This window comes from Muscardinus avellanarius, assembly GCF_963383645.1.
Source record: "Muscardinus avellanarius genome assembly, chromosome: 12".
Taxonomy (NCBI): domain Eukaryota; kingdom Metazoa; phylum Chordata; class Mammalia; order Rodentia; family Gliridae; genus Muscardinus; species Muscardinus avellanarius.
Window position 1 is genome coordinate 71,863,219 of NC_137798.1, and position 23,094 is coordinate 71,886,312.

The 23,094-nt window shown below is 38.3% G+C and overlaps 1 protein-coding gene across 9 annotated transcripts in view; it reads left to right on the forward strand.

Moving 5' to 3' along the window:
• Positions 1-23,094, forward strand: part of GPHN (gephyrin) — a gene marked incomplete at both ends in the record, with an annotated part of 546,660 nt that overhangs the window by 515,573 nt on the left and 7,993 nt on the right. For all 9 annotated transcript variants that reach the window (XM_080706865.1, XM_080706872.1, XM_080706867.1 and 6 more), the window contains 3 exons: positions 5,522-5,609; positions 12,993-13,066; positions 18,798-18,862. In XM_080706865.1, the coding sequence (XP_080562991.1) occupies positions 5,522-5,609; positions 12,993-13,066; positions 18,798-18,862 (227 nt within the window). The remainder of the gene's footprint in view (positions 1-5,521; positions 5,610-12,992; positions 13,067-18,797; positions 18,863-23,094) is intronic.

Below are 23,094 nucleotides of genomic sequence, written 5' to 3' on the forward strand. Positions count from 1 at the left end.
GGAGGATCACGGTTCACGGACAGCCTCAGCTACTTAGTGAGGCCCTTTGCAACTCAGTAAGATCCTGTTTCCAAATAAAGAATAAAAACTAGGGCTGGAGGTGTCGCTCAGAGGTAGAATGCCTCTGGGTTCCATCCCTAGTACCACCCCCCCAAAAAAAAAGAGAAAGAAAGAGTCTTACTACTTCCTGAGGCTGTCCTCAAACCTGTGATCCTCCTGTCTCAGCTTCCCAAGTACTGAGATTACAGAGTGTGCCACCACACCCAATTTATGTTCTATTTTAAAATGAAGGTTTCTAAGAGTCTTGTTAAGTTGCTGAGGTTGGACTCAAAACCTGTAATCCTCCTGTCTCAATTTATCCAGTACTGGGATTGTAAGTCCGTGCCACCACTCCTGGCTATAAGCCCTTAATTTATGCTTAACCAAAATCTTAGTTTCTCTCTGAATTTAGGATTCAGAATCATGTTTATTCTTTCCCCAAAACTATGTATGTTATACTAACATACTTACAGTCTTCTGCTGGTCATCTCAGACAAATCTCCACCTATGGCCTTAACATCTCCTGTTTTTTATTCTTTTTCACAAGGTTCCAATCTCATGAGAATCTTCCCTTTATTACATATAATATGCCTTAAAAACAAAAACTACACAGTCACTTCTGATTAGGCATGGAAGGGAACAAACACATAAATGAGGATCTAGGGGATGTAGTTCCAGCCAGTTGCACCATTTATAACATATTTTAATGTTATTTTGCCACTTTCCTTTTCTATAAAGTAGACAAAATAATACCTTTTAAGTGTATCTTACACACTTATGGTGAGGTAAGTGGAGATCTAGCCTGCAATAAAAATGAAGCTATAGATCCTCTGGCTGTTTTCTTACTGAATCTCTAGCAATCCATGATTTTCAACCAGATCCTCAGACAACAAAAGTATGTAAAAGAAAACAGAGTCAAAGAGAGGGCGGAGGACCCAAATGACAGGCCCAGCTGTGGTGTTTGATAAGACGACCTTCCTAGCTTGAAATTCAGTGATTTCATTAATCTAGTAACCCACAGAGCAGAATGTAGCAGTTATAAGCATATGCCTTAAAAGACGACCAACTGAAGCCAGGCGTGGTGGTGCACGCTTGTAACCCCAGCATTCGGGAGCCTGAGACCAGAGGATCGCAGTTCGCCGACTGCCTCAGCTACTTAGTGAGGCCCTCTGCAACTCAGTGAGACCCGGTTTCAAAATAAAGAATAAAAAAAATAGGGCAGGGGTGTAGCTCGAAGGTAGAATGCCCCTGCATTCTACCTCCAGACACACACACACACACACAAACACACACACACACATACACACACACACACACACACACACACACACACACACACACAAGAGGGTAAACTGTAGTAAGTATTTAGGACAAAATCAAATTAGAAAATTTCATGTCGACTATTGATGACTCTACAGTTTTACAAAATAGGAAAAGGTTTTTCTATATAACATGAAAATAATCACTGAGAAGTCTGTTTATTGCAGCCATCAGCTAGACAAGACTCTGTCCATCTACATACATTATATATACCCTGGTGATGTGCATATCGTTGCTGCTTTGTTTCTAGTGGCCTTACAGTAATCCTATAGAGTATTTGTTATAAATTACCTATTGTAAGTTTGGTGAAATTATCTATTATCTCTTTGCTAGCACAGAATTTTATTTTATTTATAATATTTATTATCCATATACCTGACCATATTCTACGTAGTGCGTGTTTGTTATACTTTCCCCATTTACTTCATAAGTTAGGCATTTGGCTCAGCTCGATGGTAATATGACCAGCAAGGCAAGGAGTCCAGAGCTCTGGCTACAAGGAACCTATCATTGCATATTATGTAGTATTTCTATACAACAGAGCAACTTTACTGTCTTTTTCCCTAAAGCAAAATGAAAAGGATTAATGAGAAATCTGTTTAAAATACTTTGTTCAAAAATACTTTAACTATACCCCTTATTTTGGGTGGTACTGGGGTTCCTGGAAGCCCTTCTACCTCTGGGCTACACTCCCAGACCTATTTTTATATTTTTATTTGGAAACAGGGTCTCCTAAGCCAGCGCGCGCTGCTGGCTTCACACCTGTACGATCCTCCTGTCTTTGCCTCCCAAGCGCAGGGATTACAAGCATGCGCCACCACGCCCAGCAAACTATACCCCTTATTTAATAAAATATTTCTTAGATGTTTGCCATACCAGTTTAACTTTGAAGTCCATGTCAGGGATTTTTTTTAAGGTTTTTATTTTATATATAGATTCTACTTTCAGTAAATTTCTGGGCAGTTTTGTGGCTGAATAAGCAATTAACTGAATGACAACAAAGTATTCCAACATTGGTAAGATGAACCTCCCATAAGCCATTTTGCAAACTTTTACTTTTGTCCCTTCTTAAGAGGTTGCTTTCCAGAACCAAAACAATTTTAGTGCACTCATGAACAGGGCAGTGCTAGAGGAAAAGGGCATTTTACCCAGATCCTGTAAGAGCCTAATAGAAAATGAAACTACTCCAGCTGGAAATAGCCTACCTTACTTCTTGGACCCTACACTTTGTATCTCTGTAATTGTATTTAAGTCCCAATCTATTATTTCTTTATGTGTTAGTCATGTGTATTCTACAGAATAAAAACTGCCCAGCATGCTAAAGTTGTACTTTTGCCAGGTTGTTGGATACACTTGTACAGTTAATGTCTATCAGTTCAACAGCAATAGCAATGGCAACAACTAATAACTATCCTTTCTTTAAAACGTAGCTGGCTCAAGGTATCTAGGTATTTTATATGCATTGTCACTTAATCTTCATAACAATTTTTTTTTTTTGCAGTACGGGGGATGCACCCCAGCCCTATTTTTAATTAATTAATTAATCAATTATTTTGCGGTACTGGGGATAGAACCCAAAGACATTCTACCTCCAAGCTACACCCCAGCCCTATGTTTTTATTCTGTATTTTGAAACAGGGCCTCACTAAGTAGCTGAGGCTGGCCGCAAACCACAATCCCTGTCTCAACCTCCCAAATGCTGGGATTACAAGCTTGTACCACCACACCTGGCTCCTCATAACAACTTTATTCCTTTTTTCCTTTCTTTCTTTCTTTCTTTCTTTCTTTCTTCCTTCCTTCCTTCCTTCCTTCATTCATTCATTGGTACTGGGGATTGAACCTAGGGGCTTCCAACCTCCAAGCTAAACCCCCAGTTCTTTTATTTTATTTTTCTGTTATGAAACAGGGTCTTTCTAGGTTACTAAGATTCTCCCTACTTTGCTATGGCTGATCTTGAAACTGCTGTTTCAGCCTCCCACATACTGAGATTATAGGCATGTGCCACCACGGCTGGCTATCCTTTTATTTTTGTTGGAGGTGGTGATGGTGTTTTGTTGTTTTGTTTTTATGGTACTAAGAATTGAATCCCAGGGCATTCTACCTCCGAACTAGACCCTCAGCCCTATTTTATTTTTATTTTCAAACAGAGTCTCACCAGATTGATGAGAGTCTCAGTACTTGCTGAGGCTGTCCTCAGACTTGTGATCCTCCTGTCTTCACCTCCCAAGTACAGGGATTACAGGAGTATGCCACCAGGCCTAGCTTTGTGGCTATCCTTACTTTACAGATGGAAAACTAAAGCAACGAGAAGTTAAACAACTTGTTCAAGGTTTTACATATAGCAATAGTGGTGCCGGGACTGAAGCTCGGGCAGTCTGACCTCAGAGGTCACACTCCACATCTTTGTGCTCCGCCACCTATCAACCAGCATATCTCCTGTAGAGTCTATGAAGGTTCTGTCTCTGATAGAAATTGGATTCTTTTTTCCACCTCTGTCACATCTGGTTAAAAAGGTGAAATGATATCCTAGTTACAATTCTTGCCATCTGGGGTCTCTAACTTCCCTTCTTCTTTTACCAAGTAGTGCGTTAAGGAGAAAGGACATTCAGCTTCACAGTCATGAGAGATTTGCGAGAACAATCTCACTGAGAGATCACTTGATTTCAAGTTAACAAACACCTGCTGAAGCTAGATTAAACAAAAGAGGGACTCAGGTTGAGACAATGTAAGGTTATCTCATCAGCCTGAAAGCAAGAATATAGCTGGGCCTAAAAGGGACTGAAAGCAGAGACTAGAATATCAGAAGCCAGGATGACTCCCTTTTCACATATCCATGTTGAATGTCCTTGGGGGAATGGAAAAGAAGAGTTAAGTAGTGTAAAGGGAAATACCTCTCTCCTCCAAAGGTAAGAAGTTCTCAGAAAACAAGAGTGTGGGCTGAACATATATTCTCCTCAAAATCACCTTCTTTTTATTTTTTTTAATTTTTTAAAGGGAAACTGTAGTTTTATTTTTTATTTTTTTAACAATTTTTTATTGAACATAAATAGTATACATTTAAACTATATTTGGTGCCCTCTCCCCCCGCCCCCGTTTTCCCTTCCCCCCTCCCACCAATGGTTGTCCAGGTTAACCATGTCTTATTCATAATTTTACACATGTTCAGATGTAGACCCTCATTAATCAAGATCAGACATATACTCTATCAGTTGAAAGGAAATGGCAAGTGCCCGTCACACTGCCCAGTATCTTTATACAGATTTAAAGTATAATTAAACAGTCCCTTTCAGCTCTTCTCTGACATTCCACTCCTCTTTAAGTTCTGATGCTTGGCATTTTGTTTATTCTCACCTGATCAATTCCCAAGATAGGCCTTTGCAGCCTCCCTAACAAGCAAAGAATGAAGACCTTGCTCTCTTTCCATCTCTTCTCCCCAGGCCTTTGATATATGCCATCAGCAGGCTAGTTCACTTAACCATTCAGCTGACAGTGAGGAACATGCCTAATATCAATCCTAACATCAATTCCTCCTCTCCTTTTACCCTCTCAGTCTCTCTTTCTTTGCCTGTTTTTTCTCTACTCTTCCTTTTCCAAATAAATATTGGCTCTTATATTTCTAGAGATCCCCCTTCATTTCCTAGTATATGCACTCCACAGTCTTGAACTTAAGGGTCTTCCACAATTATGCCTTGGCTTACCCATCCCAGTCATTTCCAGTCAGACTCTTTTTCACAGTGATCTAAGAAACACCACAGGCTTAATCACTGTTCCACCTTTTGCTGGGGTAGAGCTCTTGCTTACAAAATGCTTTCCTAGCCGGGTGGGCGTGGTGGCGCACGCTTGTAATCCTAGCACTTGGGAGGCTGAGACAGGAGGATCCCACAGGTTTGAAGCCAGCCTCAACTTCTTAGTGAGGCTCTCAGCAACTTAGTGAGACCCTGTTTCCAAATAAAGTGTAAAATAGGTCTGGGAGTATAGCCTGGAGGTAGAAAGCCTCTGGGTTCCACACCCAGTAGCACACACACACACAAAAAGAATATATTGTTGTACCCATAGTAGTACCTAAGTGCCTATTTAGTGAACAAAATGGATTAGTTTTAAGTTAACAGTGTGTATAGAATATTTCCTTGTATGTTAATTGGTTTGTCTCTATTTTTTCCAGCCCAGATGACTTACTCAATGCCTTGAATGAGGGTATCAGTCGTGCTGACGTCATCATCACATCAGGGGGTGTGTCCATGGGGGAAAAGGTATGGAAACATGGGGCTTGTGAGATTTCTCTACTTTACTGCCTGTATGTTCAATTAACTCTGGTCTGGAAGGCATCTGATACTCATAACCAGGCCCCACAAAACTGAAAACCATGGGACTTCAGAATTACTGGTCTCTCTAAAAAAGAGTACAGTGTGGGTATCTCAGGGAGCTTACCTCATGAGCAGCCTGGAGAATCCCACAACCTGCACAGTGGTTTATGCTGTTGCCCTGGAGACTTCTGGTTCGATTTTTATTTGCTTTTACTATATTAGGACTTCCTTTATATGTGTTATTTATTCCCAAGGCAAAACTCCAAGATCTTCCCTCATACTTAAAAAAAATTTTTTTAGATGTTTGGGATCAAAACTAGAGCATATGCATACTAGACCAGCACTGTACCATGAAGCCTTATTCCAGCCCTACATTTAAAGTTGCCATGACTTCCAAGAGCCAACCATCTCACTGCAACATATTATAACTGATTGTTTAACTCCCCTTCCCCACAGTAGAAGAGAGGATTACTCATTCCTTTTGCCTTTCTTTATAAAAATAAATAATAATGAATATTTGTACATATATACAAATATGTACGATTTTTAGGACCAGGTATATCCGCATACAATATATGCTTAATTGCATAAAAATCCAAGTTTGAATATTTCAGTATCATTAAGTTTTATCTTCTTCTTCTTCCCTTTTTTTTTTTTTTTTTTTTTGACATTGAAAGATATAACACATGGGGATTCTACCTCCGGGTTATACCTCTATCCCATTTTACTTTTTATTTTGGAACAGGGTCCACTGTTTCTGAGGCTGGCCTCAAACCTGTGATCCTCCTGTCAGCCTCCTAAGTACTGGGATTACAGGAGTGTACCACCACACCCAAATAGTTTATATATCGTTATGAAATATATTAGCTCATGATTTATTGGATTTATTAAATAATGTTCCTTCCTCCCTACTGCCGATATGGGGGAATTGAACCTGCGCCTCCTATATATTAGAAACCAAGCTATATTCTCACCTTTTTTTATTTTATTTATTGTGTGTGTGTGTGTGTGTGTGTGTGTGTGTGTGTGTGTGTGTGGTACTGGGGATGGAACCCAGGGGCCTTCTACTTCCGGGCTACACTCCCAGACCTATTTTATATTTTATTTGGAAACAGGGTCTCTTAAGCCAGCAAGGCTGGCTTCGAACCTGAGTGATCCTCCTGTCTCAGCCTCCCAAGTGTGGTGATTACAAGCGTGCGCCACCACACCCGGCTTATTTTTTGTTTTTGAAACAATTTTACTAGGTTGCTGATATTCTTGCTGGCTTTCTAGGGCTGGTTGTGAACTTGTGGTCCTTGTATTTTAGCCTCCCAAATACTGGAATTGAAGACATGCCTTTTTTGCTTTGAGATAGGGTCTAAATTGTCCAGGTCAGCCTCAAATTTGTGATCTCCTGCATCAGTGTCCTGAGTAACTATGATTAAAGATGTATGCCATTGCAACTTGCCTGAATAATGTGATTAAAGTAAAAATTATTTTTGGTACTGTTGAGGATCGCCCCATTTGGTACCATTTCACTCCCTTCCAAACATAAACTGCCTGAATTCATAACCTGATTCTTTGGGCATTGAACCCCATTGTCTCTGAGAATAAATGTCAGAATTCTGTAACCTGGCTGGGTGGTGGTGCACACTTGTAATCCCAGTACTTGGGAGGCTGAGACAGAACAATCACAGGTTTGCCCAGCCTCAGCTACTTAGTGAGGTCCTCTGCAACTTAGTGAAAACTTGTTTCAAAATAAAGAATAAAAAATAGGACTGGTGGTGTAGCATGGAGGTAGCATGCCCTTGGGTTCAATCCCAGTACTGCCAAAAAAAGAAAAGAATTCAGTAACCTAAACAGAGAAGGCCCTCTACTACTCACAAATTTTAAAGTATTTTAAGAATAGAACTTTTTACTGAAGACCATAGAAGAACAAGAATCTCAGTCAAAGACTGCCATCTCAAATTACCTCTAGGAATGAAAATGTTAAAGCATCAGTCAGTATTCTTATAACAGATGGCTGATATATATTCTTATAACAGTCAGTATTCTTATAACAGATAGTCTTTCTTCAGTGCCTCCCAGAAGTCTTTCGGCCCAGGCAGAGCAAATTGCTACAGACCTCTCTCTCCTGATATTGCAAAAGCTGAGGGCTTAGGTCTGTCCTGAAGTAGAGTTTTAAGAAATAATGTGTGCTGGGTGTGGTGACACAGGCCTGTAATCCCTGTACTTGGGAGGCTGAGACAGGAAGATCACACAGGTTCAAGGACAGTCTCAAGTAGTGAGATTCTCATCCATCTAGTAAGACACTGTTTCAAAATAAAAATAAATAGGGATGGGGATATAGCTCAGAGGTAAAGTACCCCTGGGTTCAATATGCAGTACCACAAGAAAGAAGGAAGGAAAGAAGAGAAGGAGGAAGGGATAGGAAGAAAGGAAGAAAGGAAGAAAGAAATTGCAGCATGTCTATTTTTTATTACTATCAGATTGCTCTCAATTTGACAAGAGCACACTCTGAAGTCAAGAAGTCAAGACTATTTAAATGTTTGTTATTCTGGAGATTGTTTCATGCAGAATTTTTCTTATTTTATAATGAACTTAATCATGAGATAGTACCTATTTGACAGATCTAAAGTTTATCTTCTCTAGTACTTCTAGAAAGGCCAGAAGCTTATAGCACATACAGGCTTGGCAGTTGTGGCTCAAAGGGACAAAACACTTCTGAACCTAACCTTCATTAACAAAGATAGCATCTCTCCTAGGGGTAATTAAGCATATTGATTTTATTTACTTTAAATTCTATGTGGTGAGGTACTTAACACTACACCTTCAATTTACTAGGAAAGATTTTAGGACCTAAGTATTCCCCAAGAGCTCATACTTGTTTTTCTTACCTCCTGAACTGAGACTGAGATGATAAGGAGCCTATAAGAAAGAAGTAAAACATACATGCAGCCAACCAGTTATATTTCCAAAAAGAAATCCAATGTACTAAAGCAGGAGAAAGAAAGAAAAGCACAGAAGATAGAATACCTGCTCCCACCCGGAGCTGAGCCTGAAACAGTCGCTGGGATGACCGGGAGATGAAGAAAGACCCAGAGGGGTTGGGTAGCGGACATGAGTGTTAAGTGTAAAAATTCAGGTACGCAGGAAGTTTACTTGATTCAATTCAGATTGTGCCCTGACTACCTACTATAGAATGGCAGTGGGGAAATTGTGTTTTCTGGGTACTGAGGAGTAAACCCAGGGGCATTCTACCTCTGAGCTACACCCTCTGTTCTTTTTATTTTTTATTCCGAAATGGGATCTTGTCAAGTTGCTAAGAATCTCGCTAAATTGCTGAGGCTGGCCTCAAACCTACAACCCTCTTGTCTTAGCCTCCCAAGTCCTAGGATTATGAGCATATACCACCACATCTAGCTAGAAAATTTTATATAAGGCAAGACTGAGACCTGTGATCCTCCTGTCTCAGCCTCCCAAGTACTGGGATTACAAGTGTGTGCCACTACGCCCAGCATATTGGTGTATTATAGTCTCACATCATAATGTAAACATGCTGGCAGTGACATACATGTACACAGCACTTGGGCCCCCCAAGCCTCCCCATTTTCCCCCATCCCATTACAAAGTACTGAGATTGACATTGGTATATTCACATATGTACACACATTCAATGGTACAGTATAATTTTATAAAAATAAATTTATCTCATAAATATATAAAATGAATGCATTATAGGATTTAATTTAATTTAATAATGTAGAAACCAATAAGATACTACAGCGGATTCAAAAGAAAGTTCAAAGAACACATGCAAACAAGTAATCAGGAACACTGAAATAAATTTGCTAATAGATGTACAACTTGTCTATACCCAAGGGGAATAATCAGTTATATCTCTAACAGTTCATTTATTTCTTTGGATGAACATTAAGTTCACTGTCTTAGCTCAGGCTATTTTAACAAAATAACCATGGTAGGTAGCTTGAATAGCAAACATTTATTTCCTACAGTTCTAGAGCCTAGGAATTCTGAAATCAGGGTGGCAATATGGAAGGGTTCTGGGAGGGCTTTCTTCCAGGTGGCAGATAATTCACTTCTCTCTGTACTTTCACATGGCAGAAAGAGAGCTGGCTGGTTCTCTGGTCTCTTCTCCTGCAGGCACTAATACCATTCATGAGGGTGCCATTCTCTTGACTTAATTACCTCCCAAAGGCCCTACTATAATATTGTGTTTAGGTCTCAACATATAAATGAGGAGGCGGGCATGGTGACACACGCTTGTAATCCCAGTACTTGGGAGGCTAAGATAGAAGGATCACAAGTTTGCAGCCAGCCCTCAACTACTTACTGAAGCCCTCCACAATTTAGTGAGATCTTGTTTCAAAATAAAGAATTAAAAAAATAGGGCTGGGGGTGTAACTTGGAGGTAGAATGCCCCTGGGTTGAATCCCCAGTACCAAAAAAAATCTATATCTATATATAGATATAGATATAGGTATACGTGTATATATATATATATATATGAATGAGGGGACATAGTCCATCTGTTACATTCACTATCATTTCTACAGCTTAATTTTTGTAAATTAGCTCAATGACATAAATAACCCAGAAGATTGTGTTACACTGGACAACCAGTAATTTTTCTTCCCCATTTCAAAATGACAATGTTTTGTTGTTTGTTTGTTTGTTTGTTTGTTTCCTGTACTGGGGGTGGAACCCAGGGTCATTCTACCTCTGAGCTACACCCCCAGCCCTATTTTTAATTCTTTATTTTTAAACAGAGTCTCACTGAGTTGTAAAGGACCTCACTAAGTATCTGAGACTGTCCGTGAATCTTGATTCTCCTGTTCCTTGATCCTCCTGTTCCAGCCTCCCAAATGCTAGGATTACAAGCGTGGGCCACCACACCCAGCTATCTTTCACAATATTTATGGCCCTGGTATTTGTCCTTCCTTGAGTTGAGGGAAATACTTTGATACTTCATCTATTGGTTTTTCTTATTATCTATCTGACTTTGGGTTTCATAATATCAGACAAAGATCTGCAGCTTCATAAGTAGACAAAATTGAAGAATGATGATGATTCTCAGCCTTTGTCACCATGTCTGCTACAAACTTTTCCTCTATTACAAAGAATATAAAGAGCATTTTGGAAAACAGAGAGGATATTTTTTGTAAGAAAAATGAAATATTTTTATTTACTTAGCAAATCTACTTAATATGCATCTGCTCTCCTGGCTTTAAGGCCCTGTGGGAATGGCCTCTGCCAACCTCTACAACCTCAGCTTAAGCCCCCTCCTATCCATTCACTGCCTTCCATTCCTTATTAGTTCTAGACACATTCTTTATGCTTTAGAAGCCTCCATATGAACTTCCCTCCCTCTGGAGTTCTCTTCTCTCCATACCACATGCCTGAATCCTTCTTATCCTTCAGGACCTAGCTAATGTATCACCACTTTTTCTAAAATGGCCTTTCCAGCCAGACAAGGAACCTCACGCTTGTAATCCCAGTACTTGGGAGGTGGAGACAGGAGTATCTCAGGTTCATGGCCAGGCTTGGTTACTTAGTGACGCCCTCCACAACTTAGTGAGACCCTGTTTCAAAGTAAAGAATAAAAATTAGGGCTGTAGGTATAGCTCAGAGTTAGAATGCCCTTGAGTTCTATTGCCAGTACCACAAAAATAAGTAAATAAAAAAGGCCTTTTCTTCTTCTCCATTCCACCCCATTATTTTCTATGCCATCATCTGCTTATTTCCTTCATAGCATGTATCACAGATGGCATTATTTGTTGGCTTACTTATTATGGGCTGTTTCTCCCCAGTTAAATATAACAGAACCTTTGTATCAGGGACTATGTCTGTCTTGTTTAACATTAAACCTCATCACATAGAATTCCTGATATATAATATATGCACTCAAATATATTTACACTAAAAAGTGAATTAGTGAGAAGCATATGCTATTCACTAGGTATTTACTGTTTTTTTACACATATATAAAAGATGATTCTTGTTCTCACAATTAGTATTTGGTAAGGCTTACATAATATCTATCAGGCCAGTGCACCATGTACTAAGTGTGTGCTCTCAGAAGGACATAATGCTAGAGGAGCACATTAGAAAGATCTGGAGATTTCTGTATCTGCTATGACAGAACAGCATATTTAGGCCAACTCTCCCACTGATATCATCTATAAAAGACATTAAAAAAAAACTTTTAGGAAAGTAAACTGAAGAAAACAGTCAAGATAGCCAGAATTCAGGGCACTAAAATCTCAGAGAAAAAGGGAACACAGAGAAGTAAAACTGAAACTCTTCACTGTTTTTCCTCAAAGAATGTACTAATTTCCTAAGCCATGTAGTCTTGCAAGAATGGACAGAAAAGAGCCGGCCATGGTGGCATACACTTGTAATTCCAGCATTTGGGAGGCTGAGACAGGGGGATCACGGTTCATGGACAGCCTCAGCTACTTAGTGAGGCCCTTTGTAACTCAATTAGACCCTGTTTCAAAAATAAGAGAATAAAAAATAGGGCTGGGGGTGTAGCTCGGAGGTAGAATGCCCCTGTGTTCCATCCCCAGTACCACAGAGAGAGAGAGAGAGAGAGAGAGAGAGAGAGAGAGAGAGAGAGAGAGAAGAGGAAGGGAGGGGGAGAGAGGGGGGAGAGGGAGAGAGAGAGAGGGAGGGGGAGAGAGAGGGAGAGGGGGTAGAGAGAGAGACAGCGAGAGCGAGAGCGAGTGCTTTTTCCTAAAAAAAATAAAAATTAAAAAAAGATGCCGGGCGTGGTGGAGCATGCTTTAATCCTAGCATTTGGGAGGATTTGGGTTCACGGCCAGGTATTTAGTGAAGTCCTTTGCAACTCAGTAAGACCCTGTTTCAAAGTAAAGAATAAAAAATAAGGCTGGGGTGTAGCTCGAAGGTAGAATTCCTCTGGGTTCCATCCCCAGTGCCACAAAAAATAATAATAATAACTGATGAATAAAAATTAAAAGAAGAAAGAATAACCCATCAAGTAAGGATATTATACCTTAATGTAGCTGTTTTTCTTATTATCAAATTTTCCCTACCAGAATGTACTTTCTGTGAAGATAGAGATATTGCCTCTTTTGTTCAAGACTGTGCCTTGATTGGTACTCAGCATATACCAGGTGCAACAAATATGTATTAAATGAATAAATGAATTAATGAAGAATTAGGTCATATTTGTGTTAAACAAATCAACTTTACTAAAATAAAGATATTTCCTTTTAGTCTTATGAATTTATTTTCTTTTCATTTAAAATGTTGAAAATCTGATGTTAAAATGTTTGAAAGTAAAGTGATTATTTTTAATGTTTGCAGGACTATCTCAAGCAGGTGCTGGACATTGATCTTCATGCTCAGATCCATTTTGGCAGGGTTTTTATGAAACCAGGGTATGAAAAATAATCTTATATATGGGATTGGTTTGGATTGCTTTAATTAATCAAGTTTTAAATGCTTTTTTTACATTTTTATTATGGGTTTTATTATGATAAGAGAGATAGTATAGTACTAGAATCCTTTACATAAATGTAGCTTCTATTTGAAATAAGTCATGTTTCTTATGTATCTGTGAGTTTGATGTAAACAATACAAAACAACTTTCCAAACTTTTTTATTTTTAATTCCCATAATGAATTACTTCTTCCTCTTTTTCTCTTTCTCCTCATACTACTTCATTCACTCTCTTTTTAAATATGTTAGTATGAAAATTCTTAAATATACATAAAAAGTATTACTAACCCAACTACATGGGCCATCACTCAGCTCAGTAACTATCAACATTATATATATATATATTTTTTTTTTGGTATACATCTCATAATTACAACAATAGTATTTTCTTAGTTAAACATAATAGTATCATTTAATATCCTGATCATATACAAAATTCTCCCAAATACAAAGAAAAATAATGCCTTTTTATAATTGTTCACTTGAATCAGGACTCAAGTAAGGTCCACTCTTTCAATGTAGTTATTAAATGAAAACATTTACTTTTTGTTTGTTTGTTTGATATACCATTGAATTATTGGAGAAAGTGGATAGCTTGTCCTAATAGATTTTAGCTGATTGCTTCCTTGATTGTGTTAAACATGTTTCTCTGTCTCCAGTATATTCTATAGATTGAAAGCTAAATCTAAAGGCTTAATTAGATTCAGATTCAGTTTTTTTCCTTCATAAGTTATTTCATTAAAAGGGTTTCACATTGCTTCTTATTGTTTCTCAAGAGGAAAGAAAATTACTACATACCAAGATATTGTACCTTTCCTAAAAATTGATAAGTCCTAAGGAAGGGCAAATGGAGGGAGGTTCTGTGATAATTTGCAAATATTCAAAAAATGCCAAACATCAGTATTAGTGAAACACGTGTCTCTGTGACATTAAGCAATACTCTCCCTGCTCAGACCCCTGCTGCTCAGTGAACCTTTAATTCTCTGACCAAAGACTTTAGTGTGTAGGTGAACGTTTCAGCACGTCTCCATGCTGTCAGAGAAAAGAGTAATGATGCTTTCATTCAGAATTATACGCCGATGGATGCATGAACACTAAGAGAGTGAGTGAAGCAGTGGCTTCCCAGGTGTTTTAAATGACCTATGGGACGCATCAGCACATTCCTGAAGCCATTTAAGTGTCAAGCCAGCCCTTCCAATATTCCTTATTTACTATATACATGGTTTCAGTTCTAGGACACAGATCAGGCTTTATCTCCATGATTTGGCCATTTTTAGTGTAGAGTTAATATTATCCCTAAAGCTATCTCCACAATTTGATGGGATTATAATTCTTGGGTTTTGTTTTTTTGTTGTTGATTTTTTTTTTTTTTTTTGGCGGGTCTGGGGATGGAACCCAGGGGCATTCAACCTCCGAGCTACAGCCCCTGCCCTATTTTTTTTTATTCTTTATTTTGAAACCGGGTCTCACTGAGTTGCAGAGGGCCTCACTAAGTAGCTGAGGCTGTCCGCGAACCGTGATCCTCTGGTCTCAGCCTCCCAAATGCTGGGATTACAAGTGTGCGCCACCACGCCCGGCCCAGAGATTATAATTCTTGTAAGTACATTAAGTACATTTCTATAGTTGTCTATTGAGTGTGCCCCAATATGACTATTGCTGACAAAGCCTTTTGATACTGAAACTGTAGGGTTTTGATCATTATTATTAAGAAGAACATTGTGCCATAAGCAGATATTGTTATGTTAGGATTTTTCTCTGTTCCTTTAGACAGTACTAATTTGATTAGAATACAGAGGATGTCCCCAAAACATGTCACTGTGCCTGTCACTAATCACAAAAATTTATTTTTCCATTTGTTGTTGAAGGAACCTGACATGACTTGCTCTCACCTCTAGAGAATTACTTGTGAGGTCTGTTATTTAAAATAAAGCACATATAACGATAATTTTTGAACTTTTTTTCCAGTTTATAATTTACCACTTGCTTCATCTTTAAGAATTCTTCAATTCCTAATGTTTATTTTATTTTCCTAAAGTCATAACATCTTGGGACCTCACTCACTGAATAAATACTGTTTAATTCTGATCTCAAGAGGAAAATGAACAATAAGTGTTAAATTGAACAATAAGTGGAAGTGGCTTTCCAGAGATTAAGCAAAATCTTCACAGACTGGCAGGTCACTTGTGATAGTAATGCTGATAGCAAAATCGTTTTGTAAAAAAAAATCATTTTAAAGTATGTTTAGATAGACCACACTGCCTATCTGCAAGATGTAAAAATGATTTAAAGTGGCCTTATCATTTAAATGTGCTTTAATTGGTCAGAATTTTATACTTGTCTAAAGGAAAGAAGAACTTAAATGTAATTGCTACTTGGTAGTAGAACAAAAAAAGGCATAAAAAGTTCAAATATGTTTTGAGCTTTGTCTTCCCATATATAGTGCATTCTGGATATAGTTACCTCTTTCATTTTAGAGACAAAGATACTCAGAAAAGCATTTGGGGTATTATCAACCATATCTGCCAATCACTGTTTTATTGGACATCTATAGCATTGCTACTATTAAGAATACATCTTGTAAATTATTTTCATCACAGAGTAATAATCATTACCAAATTGCCTATCCAAATCAATATGACAGTCTAATCTCATTTTTCTAAAATACAACAAAGAATCAAAATGTAAGTTAGAAATAAAGTTCCACGGCCGGGCGTGGTGGCGCACGCTTGTAATCCCTGCGCTTGGGAGGCAGAGACAGGAGGATCGCGCAGGTTCAAAGCCAGCCGCGCGTGCTGGCTTAGGAGACCCTGTTTCCGAATAAAAATGCAAAAATAGGTCTGGGAGTGTAGCCCGGAGGTAGAAGGGCTTCCAGGAACCCCAGTACCACCAAAATAAATAAATAAATAAATAAATAAATAAATAAATAAATAAATAAATAAAGCTCCAGAGTAGCCAAAATAAAGGTAACAAAATCCATATACTAACAATTACAGAACATCGCATAAGAGATTTATCCAAATATGAACCATAGCCAGGTGTGGTGGCCCACACTTGTAATCCCAGTACTTGGGAAGCTGAGACAGGAGGATTGCAGGTTCCCAGATATACTCAGCTTACTTAGTGAGGCACTCCACAACTTAGTGAGACCCTGTTTCAAAATAAAGAATAGCTGAGCCCAGCATTAGGGAGGCTGAGACCGGAGGATCACGGTTCACGGACAGCCTCAGCTACTTAGCGAGGCCTTTCACAACTCAGTGAGAACAAGTTTCAGAAATAAAAAGAATGAAAAATAGAACTGGGAGTGTAGCTCAGAGGTAGAATGTCTCTGAGTTCCATCCCCAGGAGCGCTAAAAAATAAAAAGATGGGCTAGGGTATAGCTTGGAGGTAGAATGCCCCTGGGTTCAATCCCCAGTACTGCAAAAAAATTTTTTTAATTTAATTTAAATATATGTATATGAACGATAATGTTTAAACAACCTTGATTATTTTTCTCCACTTAATAATGAGTGATTTTTAGCCAAATTGCACAATCTCTCTGAGTTTCAATTTCCTGAAACTATAAGATGGGATGATAATTGTCACCTTTTGAGATTCTTTTGAGAATTTAACAATGGATATAACATATGAATGTTACTTTTAAATAGAAATTTACACTATTAGCATTATCATTCCAACAGTATGAGTAATATTACTACTACTCAGATTCCCATACCTAAAGCCAGCTGTAAGGGTCAAAATGATGGCACTCTGGCATTAAGAAAACACAGAAAAATTCTCAGGGGAAAAATAGAAATAAGAACTATAGAAACACAGCATTGTGGAATTATGGTTTACAGGTAAAAAACAACTTTAGTACTCTCACAATCTCTCTCTGTGCCATAATAAACTCTGTTAATGATGTTGATTACAAATGATCATAAATGCAAGTCTCACCGTGTTTTTGCAAAAGATAATGAGTGAATGATCCGCTTTTTAAATATCAACCTACAGCCAGGCATGGTGGCGCATGCTTGTAATCCCCGCATTTGGGAGGCTGAGACAGGAGGATCGTACAGGTTCAAAGCCAGCCTCAGCTACTTAGTGAGGCTCTCAGCAACTTAGTGAGACCCTGTTTCCAGATAAAATAGAAAATAGGTCTGGGAGTATAGTCCAGAGGTAGAAAGCCCCTGGGTTCCACCCTCACCATAAAATAAATAAATAAATATCACCCTACAAAAATAATGAAAATAAAAATAATTTGGGTACTTAAAAGGATAACTTTCTACCTACATGGAAAGTTTAGCACTCCCTAGGGATTCTACATTCATCAAGTTTCATTAGTATAATGAGATTTATAGCTAAAATTCTATAGAAGGATAATTAATAGAAAACTACTGTTCCCGGCTGCCCACTTCCTCCATGATAAGAGTTCAAGTCAGAATTTTGAGAAAGCCTGGCTTGGTGGCACACGCTTGTAATCCCAGCATTCTGGAGGCGGAGACCAGAGGACCCTGATTCGCCGACAGCCTCAGCTGCTTAGCAAGGCAATTCACAACTTAGTGAGACCCTGTGTCAAAAATAAAAGGCCTTGCCAGGCATGGTGGCACACATTTGTAATCCCAGTACTTGGGAGGCTGAGACAGGAGTATTCCATAGATTCAAAGTCAGCCTCAGCTACTTACTGAGGCTCTCAGGAACTCAGTGAGACCCTGTTTCCAAATAAAGAATAAAAAATAGGGCTAGGGTTGTAGCTCGGAGGTACAATGCCCCTGGGTTTCATCCCCAGTACCATAAAAAAAATAAGTAAATAAAAATTTTAAAAGGCCTAAAAAATAGGGATGGGGGTGTAGCTTGGAGGTACAATGCCCCTGGGTTCCATCCCCAGTACCAGGGGAAAAAAATAGAATTTTGAGGAAGTATAATTCGATTTTTTTGTGTGTGTGGTGTTACTGGGGGTGGAACCCAGGGGCTTTTCTACCTCCGGGCTATACTCCCAGACCTATTTTATACTTTATTTGGAAACAGGGTCTCACCAAGCTTCGAGCCTCACTAAGTAGCTGAGGCTGGCTTTGAACCTGTGTGATCCTCCTGTCTCAGCCTCTCAAGTGCTGGGATTATAAGTGTGCACCACCATGCCCGGCACAGATAATATTTTTAATTTATTGCATTAACTTTAAGATATGATGTTTTATATATTTGGATATATCAGAAGCTCCTTTGATAGGAAACTTTTAGGTACGTTTCTAAATATAGTTTTAAAAGTACAATAAATACTTATCTTAAACAATAGGCACTTTGGCATATATTACCAGATAGTCTTCCAATAATAAGAACGATCATTAGAAATCCTCAACAAAAGTGGTATAGACCTTGTTAATGAGAAGGGTGGCAAAACATACTAACTCCAGGATTTAAAGAATGTTTCTATGGCACTCTCAAGAGGAAAAAAAGTGAGCTACAGAAAGCCAGGAAGTTTAGTTACTTGAAAACAGAAGATGCTAAAGACAAATTTATTTAAATGCTCCAGAAATGCTTCAGAGTGTAAAGGTTTAAAAGCATGTCAACATAAAGGTGTTTTTATATGATAAGTGGTCTATATAGATAGCCACATAACAAGAAAACTGGAGTACTTAGTTTACTTGTCGTGTTACTTAGCAATCACTAACAAGTAACCTCCATTTTTCCTCTAGACTGCCAACAACATTTGCAACTTTGGATATTGATGGTGTAAGAAAAATTATTTTTGCACTACCAGGTAAGAATCATTGAAACTACTTTCTAGTTTTGACTTTGTGTTTTGTTTTCTAGAAAAATGACCAAAATTATTTTTACTTTTTATGTAACCAGTCCCCAATCATATCACTTGGTTTGGAATTTGAAAGACCTGGATTCAAGTCCTAGCTTTGCTAACTGACCTTTTCTGAGGCTGTTTCTTCACCTATAAAATGTGACTGATAATCCCCTTCATGGGGTGTTGTGAAAGTCAAACTATAGATAGTATCTTCCAAAGCACATTCCAGACCCTAAGATGATAACCAGATGTTAGTTGTCACTAGATCTTTCTTGGGCATCTGCCTTTTCCTTATAGGAAATTGGTCAAAGTTAGCAGTCTAATCACCTCTCACAATTGGAATTATTTTGCTCAAGGGTCCAAAAGGCATTAGTAGCCCATATGAGTACTAAGTCAAAAAATTCAGTGCTAGGGCTGGGGTGTAGCTCAGAAGCAGAGCATTTGCCTAACATGCACAAGGCCCTGAGTTCCATCCCCAACACCATAAAACAAAGCAAAACGGCCTTTCCTTTGCCAAACCTGGGGTAGTGGGGAGCAGGCATTGAAAGGAGGAGCCACTGATACCAGTGCATCTCAGCCAATCTCACATATCATCAGTCTGACAAGATCACCCTCACTCCCATGTGAGCAGAACTCTTATGTTCAGACTGCAGAGGAAGCAAAGTAGTTCAGTTTACATGGACTTTCAAATCCAATTTTTATTACCTTTTGGTAGTGAATGTAAAATCATTATGAATCTTGATAAATTTAGAAGCAATTTAGACTTTGGTGTATGTATTTGTCAACTTTCCACTTTTAAAGTTATCCTCCAATAATTCTGCACAAATCCTCTTTTCAACACAGATTCCTTCAGAAAATAGCCTGTTATCCCTTTCAGATCTACAAATCTCATGGGCTTGGAATATTTACTTACTTTTTACATAAGTTAAGTAAATCTTAAAATAGAAATATAAAGAGATGGAAGCAGCAGAAAAAATTTGAACTTAATATTTGTAAGCCCCTATCTATAAGGATAAAAGAGACACAATTTCCAAAATGTAGAAAATGTTGAGAGATCATATAAGTAAAATGGTCCTCAGAATGTATCTATGGCATGAAACTCCATGGGGTCTTTAATATTTCCTCATATACTCTAAAAGCCATTATATAAAAAAGAAAGAGGCTTTTCTTCTTAGCTTAATGTTATCTGGAAGAGAGCCTTTACTTTGTAAAGTTTGACAACCTACAGATCATCAGTGATAGTAAAACAAAGACTGTTAATATGAGAACCTGTTTCACCTTTACTAATGAGTGTTGCTGATCTGCCAAAGCAAGTACAAAATTAAACCTATCTTCAAATTGTTACTTTTATTTGAAATGTTCTCTGTTCAGCCCAAATGAGCCAAAAGAGGGCAGCAACAACTCATATGTTCCGATTCCAGAAATAGCAAAGTGGTTCAATTTACAGGATTTTCTTTTTTTTTTTTTATAATACTGGGGATCAGATTTAGGGACTCATACATATTAAGCAAGTGCTCTACCATTGAGCTACAGCCCTAGCCCCTGAGAATTTTCAATTTGCAAAGAGTATTTTTACTTTCCTTGAGGCTATGTATTTTTTATTCTTTTTTTTTTCGTGTGTGTGTGTGTATGTGTGTGTGTGTGAGTGTATGTGTGTGTGTGTGTTACTGGGGATTGAACCTAGAGGCATTCTACCTTTTGAGCTACACCCCCAGCCCAATTTTATTTCTTATTTGTCTCACTAGGTGGTGAGAGTCTCACTACTTGCTAAGGCTGCCCTTGAACCTGCAATCCTCCTGTCTCAGCCTCCCAGGTACTGGGATTATAAGCATGCACCACCAGGCCCAGCTCAAGGCCATGTATTTAAATATCATCTTAATATTTTTTACCAATTAAAAATCTTAAGTGTGGGACAAGGTGGAGTAGGCCTATAATCCCAGCAACTCTGGGACAGCCCAGTCAATTTAGCAAGTTACTGTTCTCAAAATAAAAATAATAAAAATATCTGGAGATGTAGCATACTGGTAGAATGCTTGCCTAGCAATATGTAAGACTCTGGATTCATCCTCCAATCTGTACTACTCCCTCTCCTCCTCCCCCCAAAAAAATATCTGCTGTTCTATGAGACAGCTCATTTTTCCGTTAAAATTATTGGTGTCACTCATCAGTTTCTGTAACTTAAAAAATCCATTATTAACTATTTTTATGTGTAGAAGAGAACTGAAGGTATGGTTTTATCTAATAATAGGGAAAATGACCATCTGACCATTGCTTTTTCTTTTGGTGGTGGTAGTATTGGAGATTGAACCCAGTGGAATACTACCTCTGAACTATGCCCCTTGCCCTTATTTTGTTTTTATTTTTGTTTTGAAACATGGTCTCTAACTAGGTTGCTGTGAGTCTTTTTAAATTTCTGAGGCTGGCCTCAGTCCTGCAATCTTTGTGTCTCAGCTTTCCAGCTGCTGGACTGATACTTTGCCACCATGTCCAACTTGACCATTGCCTTTTAATTTGGTGACGTAATTAGCAGCATTTAGGGCACAATCTAATAGCCCATTCTCACCTCCTTTACACAATGCATACTCACATACAGCTGTTTAAAGGAATTAATAAAATTAGAATTAGAATTAGAACTAGAAGAGATCTTGAGAATCTTATGTTCCCAACTCTTCATTTTGTGGGTGACTAGAGTTAAACACTGGGAACTTACCAAGGTTGTACAGCTTGATGAGTTAGTTAATAGTACCAAGCAGGCAACCAAATCTATTATTCATAACGCTTTTTTTTTCTTTTTCTTTTTTTGCCTACCCTTCCTCCTTTTGAAGTGTATGACGTACCTAGCTTTCTTCTTGGAGAGATACAGTTGAATTTCTCAAATTCTTCTTAAAACTTTAAAAGAATGGTATTTGCAGTAATTCACTACAGCTGTCATAACAATACTGCGATACGACTGGGTGACTTAAACTACAGAAATTTATTTGATCATGGATCTGGAGGCTGAAAGTAGCAAGTCATGGTGGCCCAGGGTTGGTCTAAGGAGAGGCCTTTGCAGACTTCCCTCATTGGGTCCTCCTGTGACCCTTCCTGTACACACACACACTTCTGGTGTCTCTTCCTTTCTTAATAAGGATTTCAGTTCTATAGAAGTAGATCACCAATCCTATGTTCTTATTTAATATTGGTCACCTCCTTAAAGGCCCTGTTTCTAAATATAGCGACACTAAGGATTAGAGCTTCCTCACTTGAAACTGGGGGGAAAACATAGTTTAGTCCATAAAAATATTTATCTTCAAGTTCTTGAAATCATCAATTATTTGGTGTTTTTTTTAATTTAAAGAAATTTCTAGCCAGGTGTGGTAGTGCATGCCTGTAATCCCAGTATTTGATAGGTTGAGACAGGAGAATCTCAAGTTCAAAGCCAGCCTCAGCTATTTAGCAAGGCTGTGTTCCCAAATAAAAAATAAAATAGGGCTTGGGTGTAGCTCAGAGATAGAATATCCCTGGGTTCAATCTCTGGTAACACACAAACATATACACACACACACACACACACACACACACATACACACACGAAAAAGAAAAGAGAAAAAAATAAATTTCTAGGTAGAGATGATTATAGATAAATTTATACATATCTATATTTTATAATATTTGGTACCAAGTTTATACTAATTTTTCATATTTAAATAATCTTTATTGATAAAAATACTATTACTCCAATGATGTTCAAATGCTTTAAAAAATAGCAAGAAAATATATTAAGCATTTAACTGTTAAAAACGTAACAAGTCCGAGTTTGGCATGGTGGCACACGCTTGTAATCCCAGTACTTGGTAGGCTGAGACAGGAGGATCCAGGTTCGCAGTCAGCGTCACCTACTTAGTGAGGCCCTCTGCAACTTAGTGAGACCCTGTTTCAAAATTAAAAATAAAAAATCGGGCTGGGGGTGTAGCTCAGAGGTAATATGCCCCTGGGTTCAATCCCCAGCACCATAAAAAAAATAAATCAAGTCCTGTGTTGTGGCACATTCCTGTAATGCCTATACCTGGGACCTGAGACAGGAGGATTGCAGGTCTGAGGACAGCCTCAGCAAGTAGTGAGATTATTATCAACTTAGTGAGAGAGACCCTGTTTCCAAATAAGACAAAGAACTGGGCTAGGGGTGTAGCTCAAAGGTAGAATGCCTCTGGGTTCGA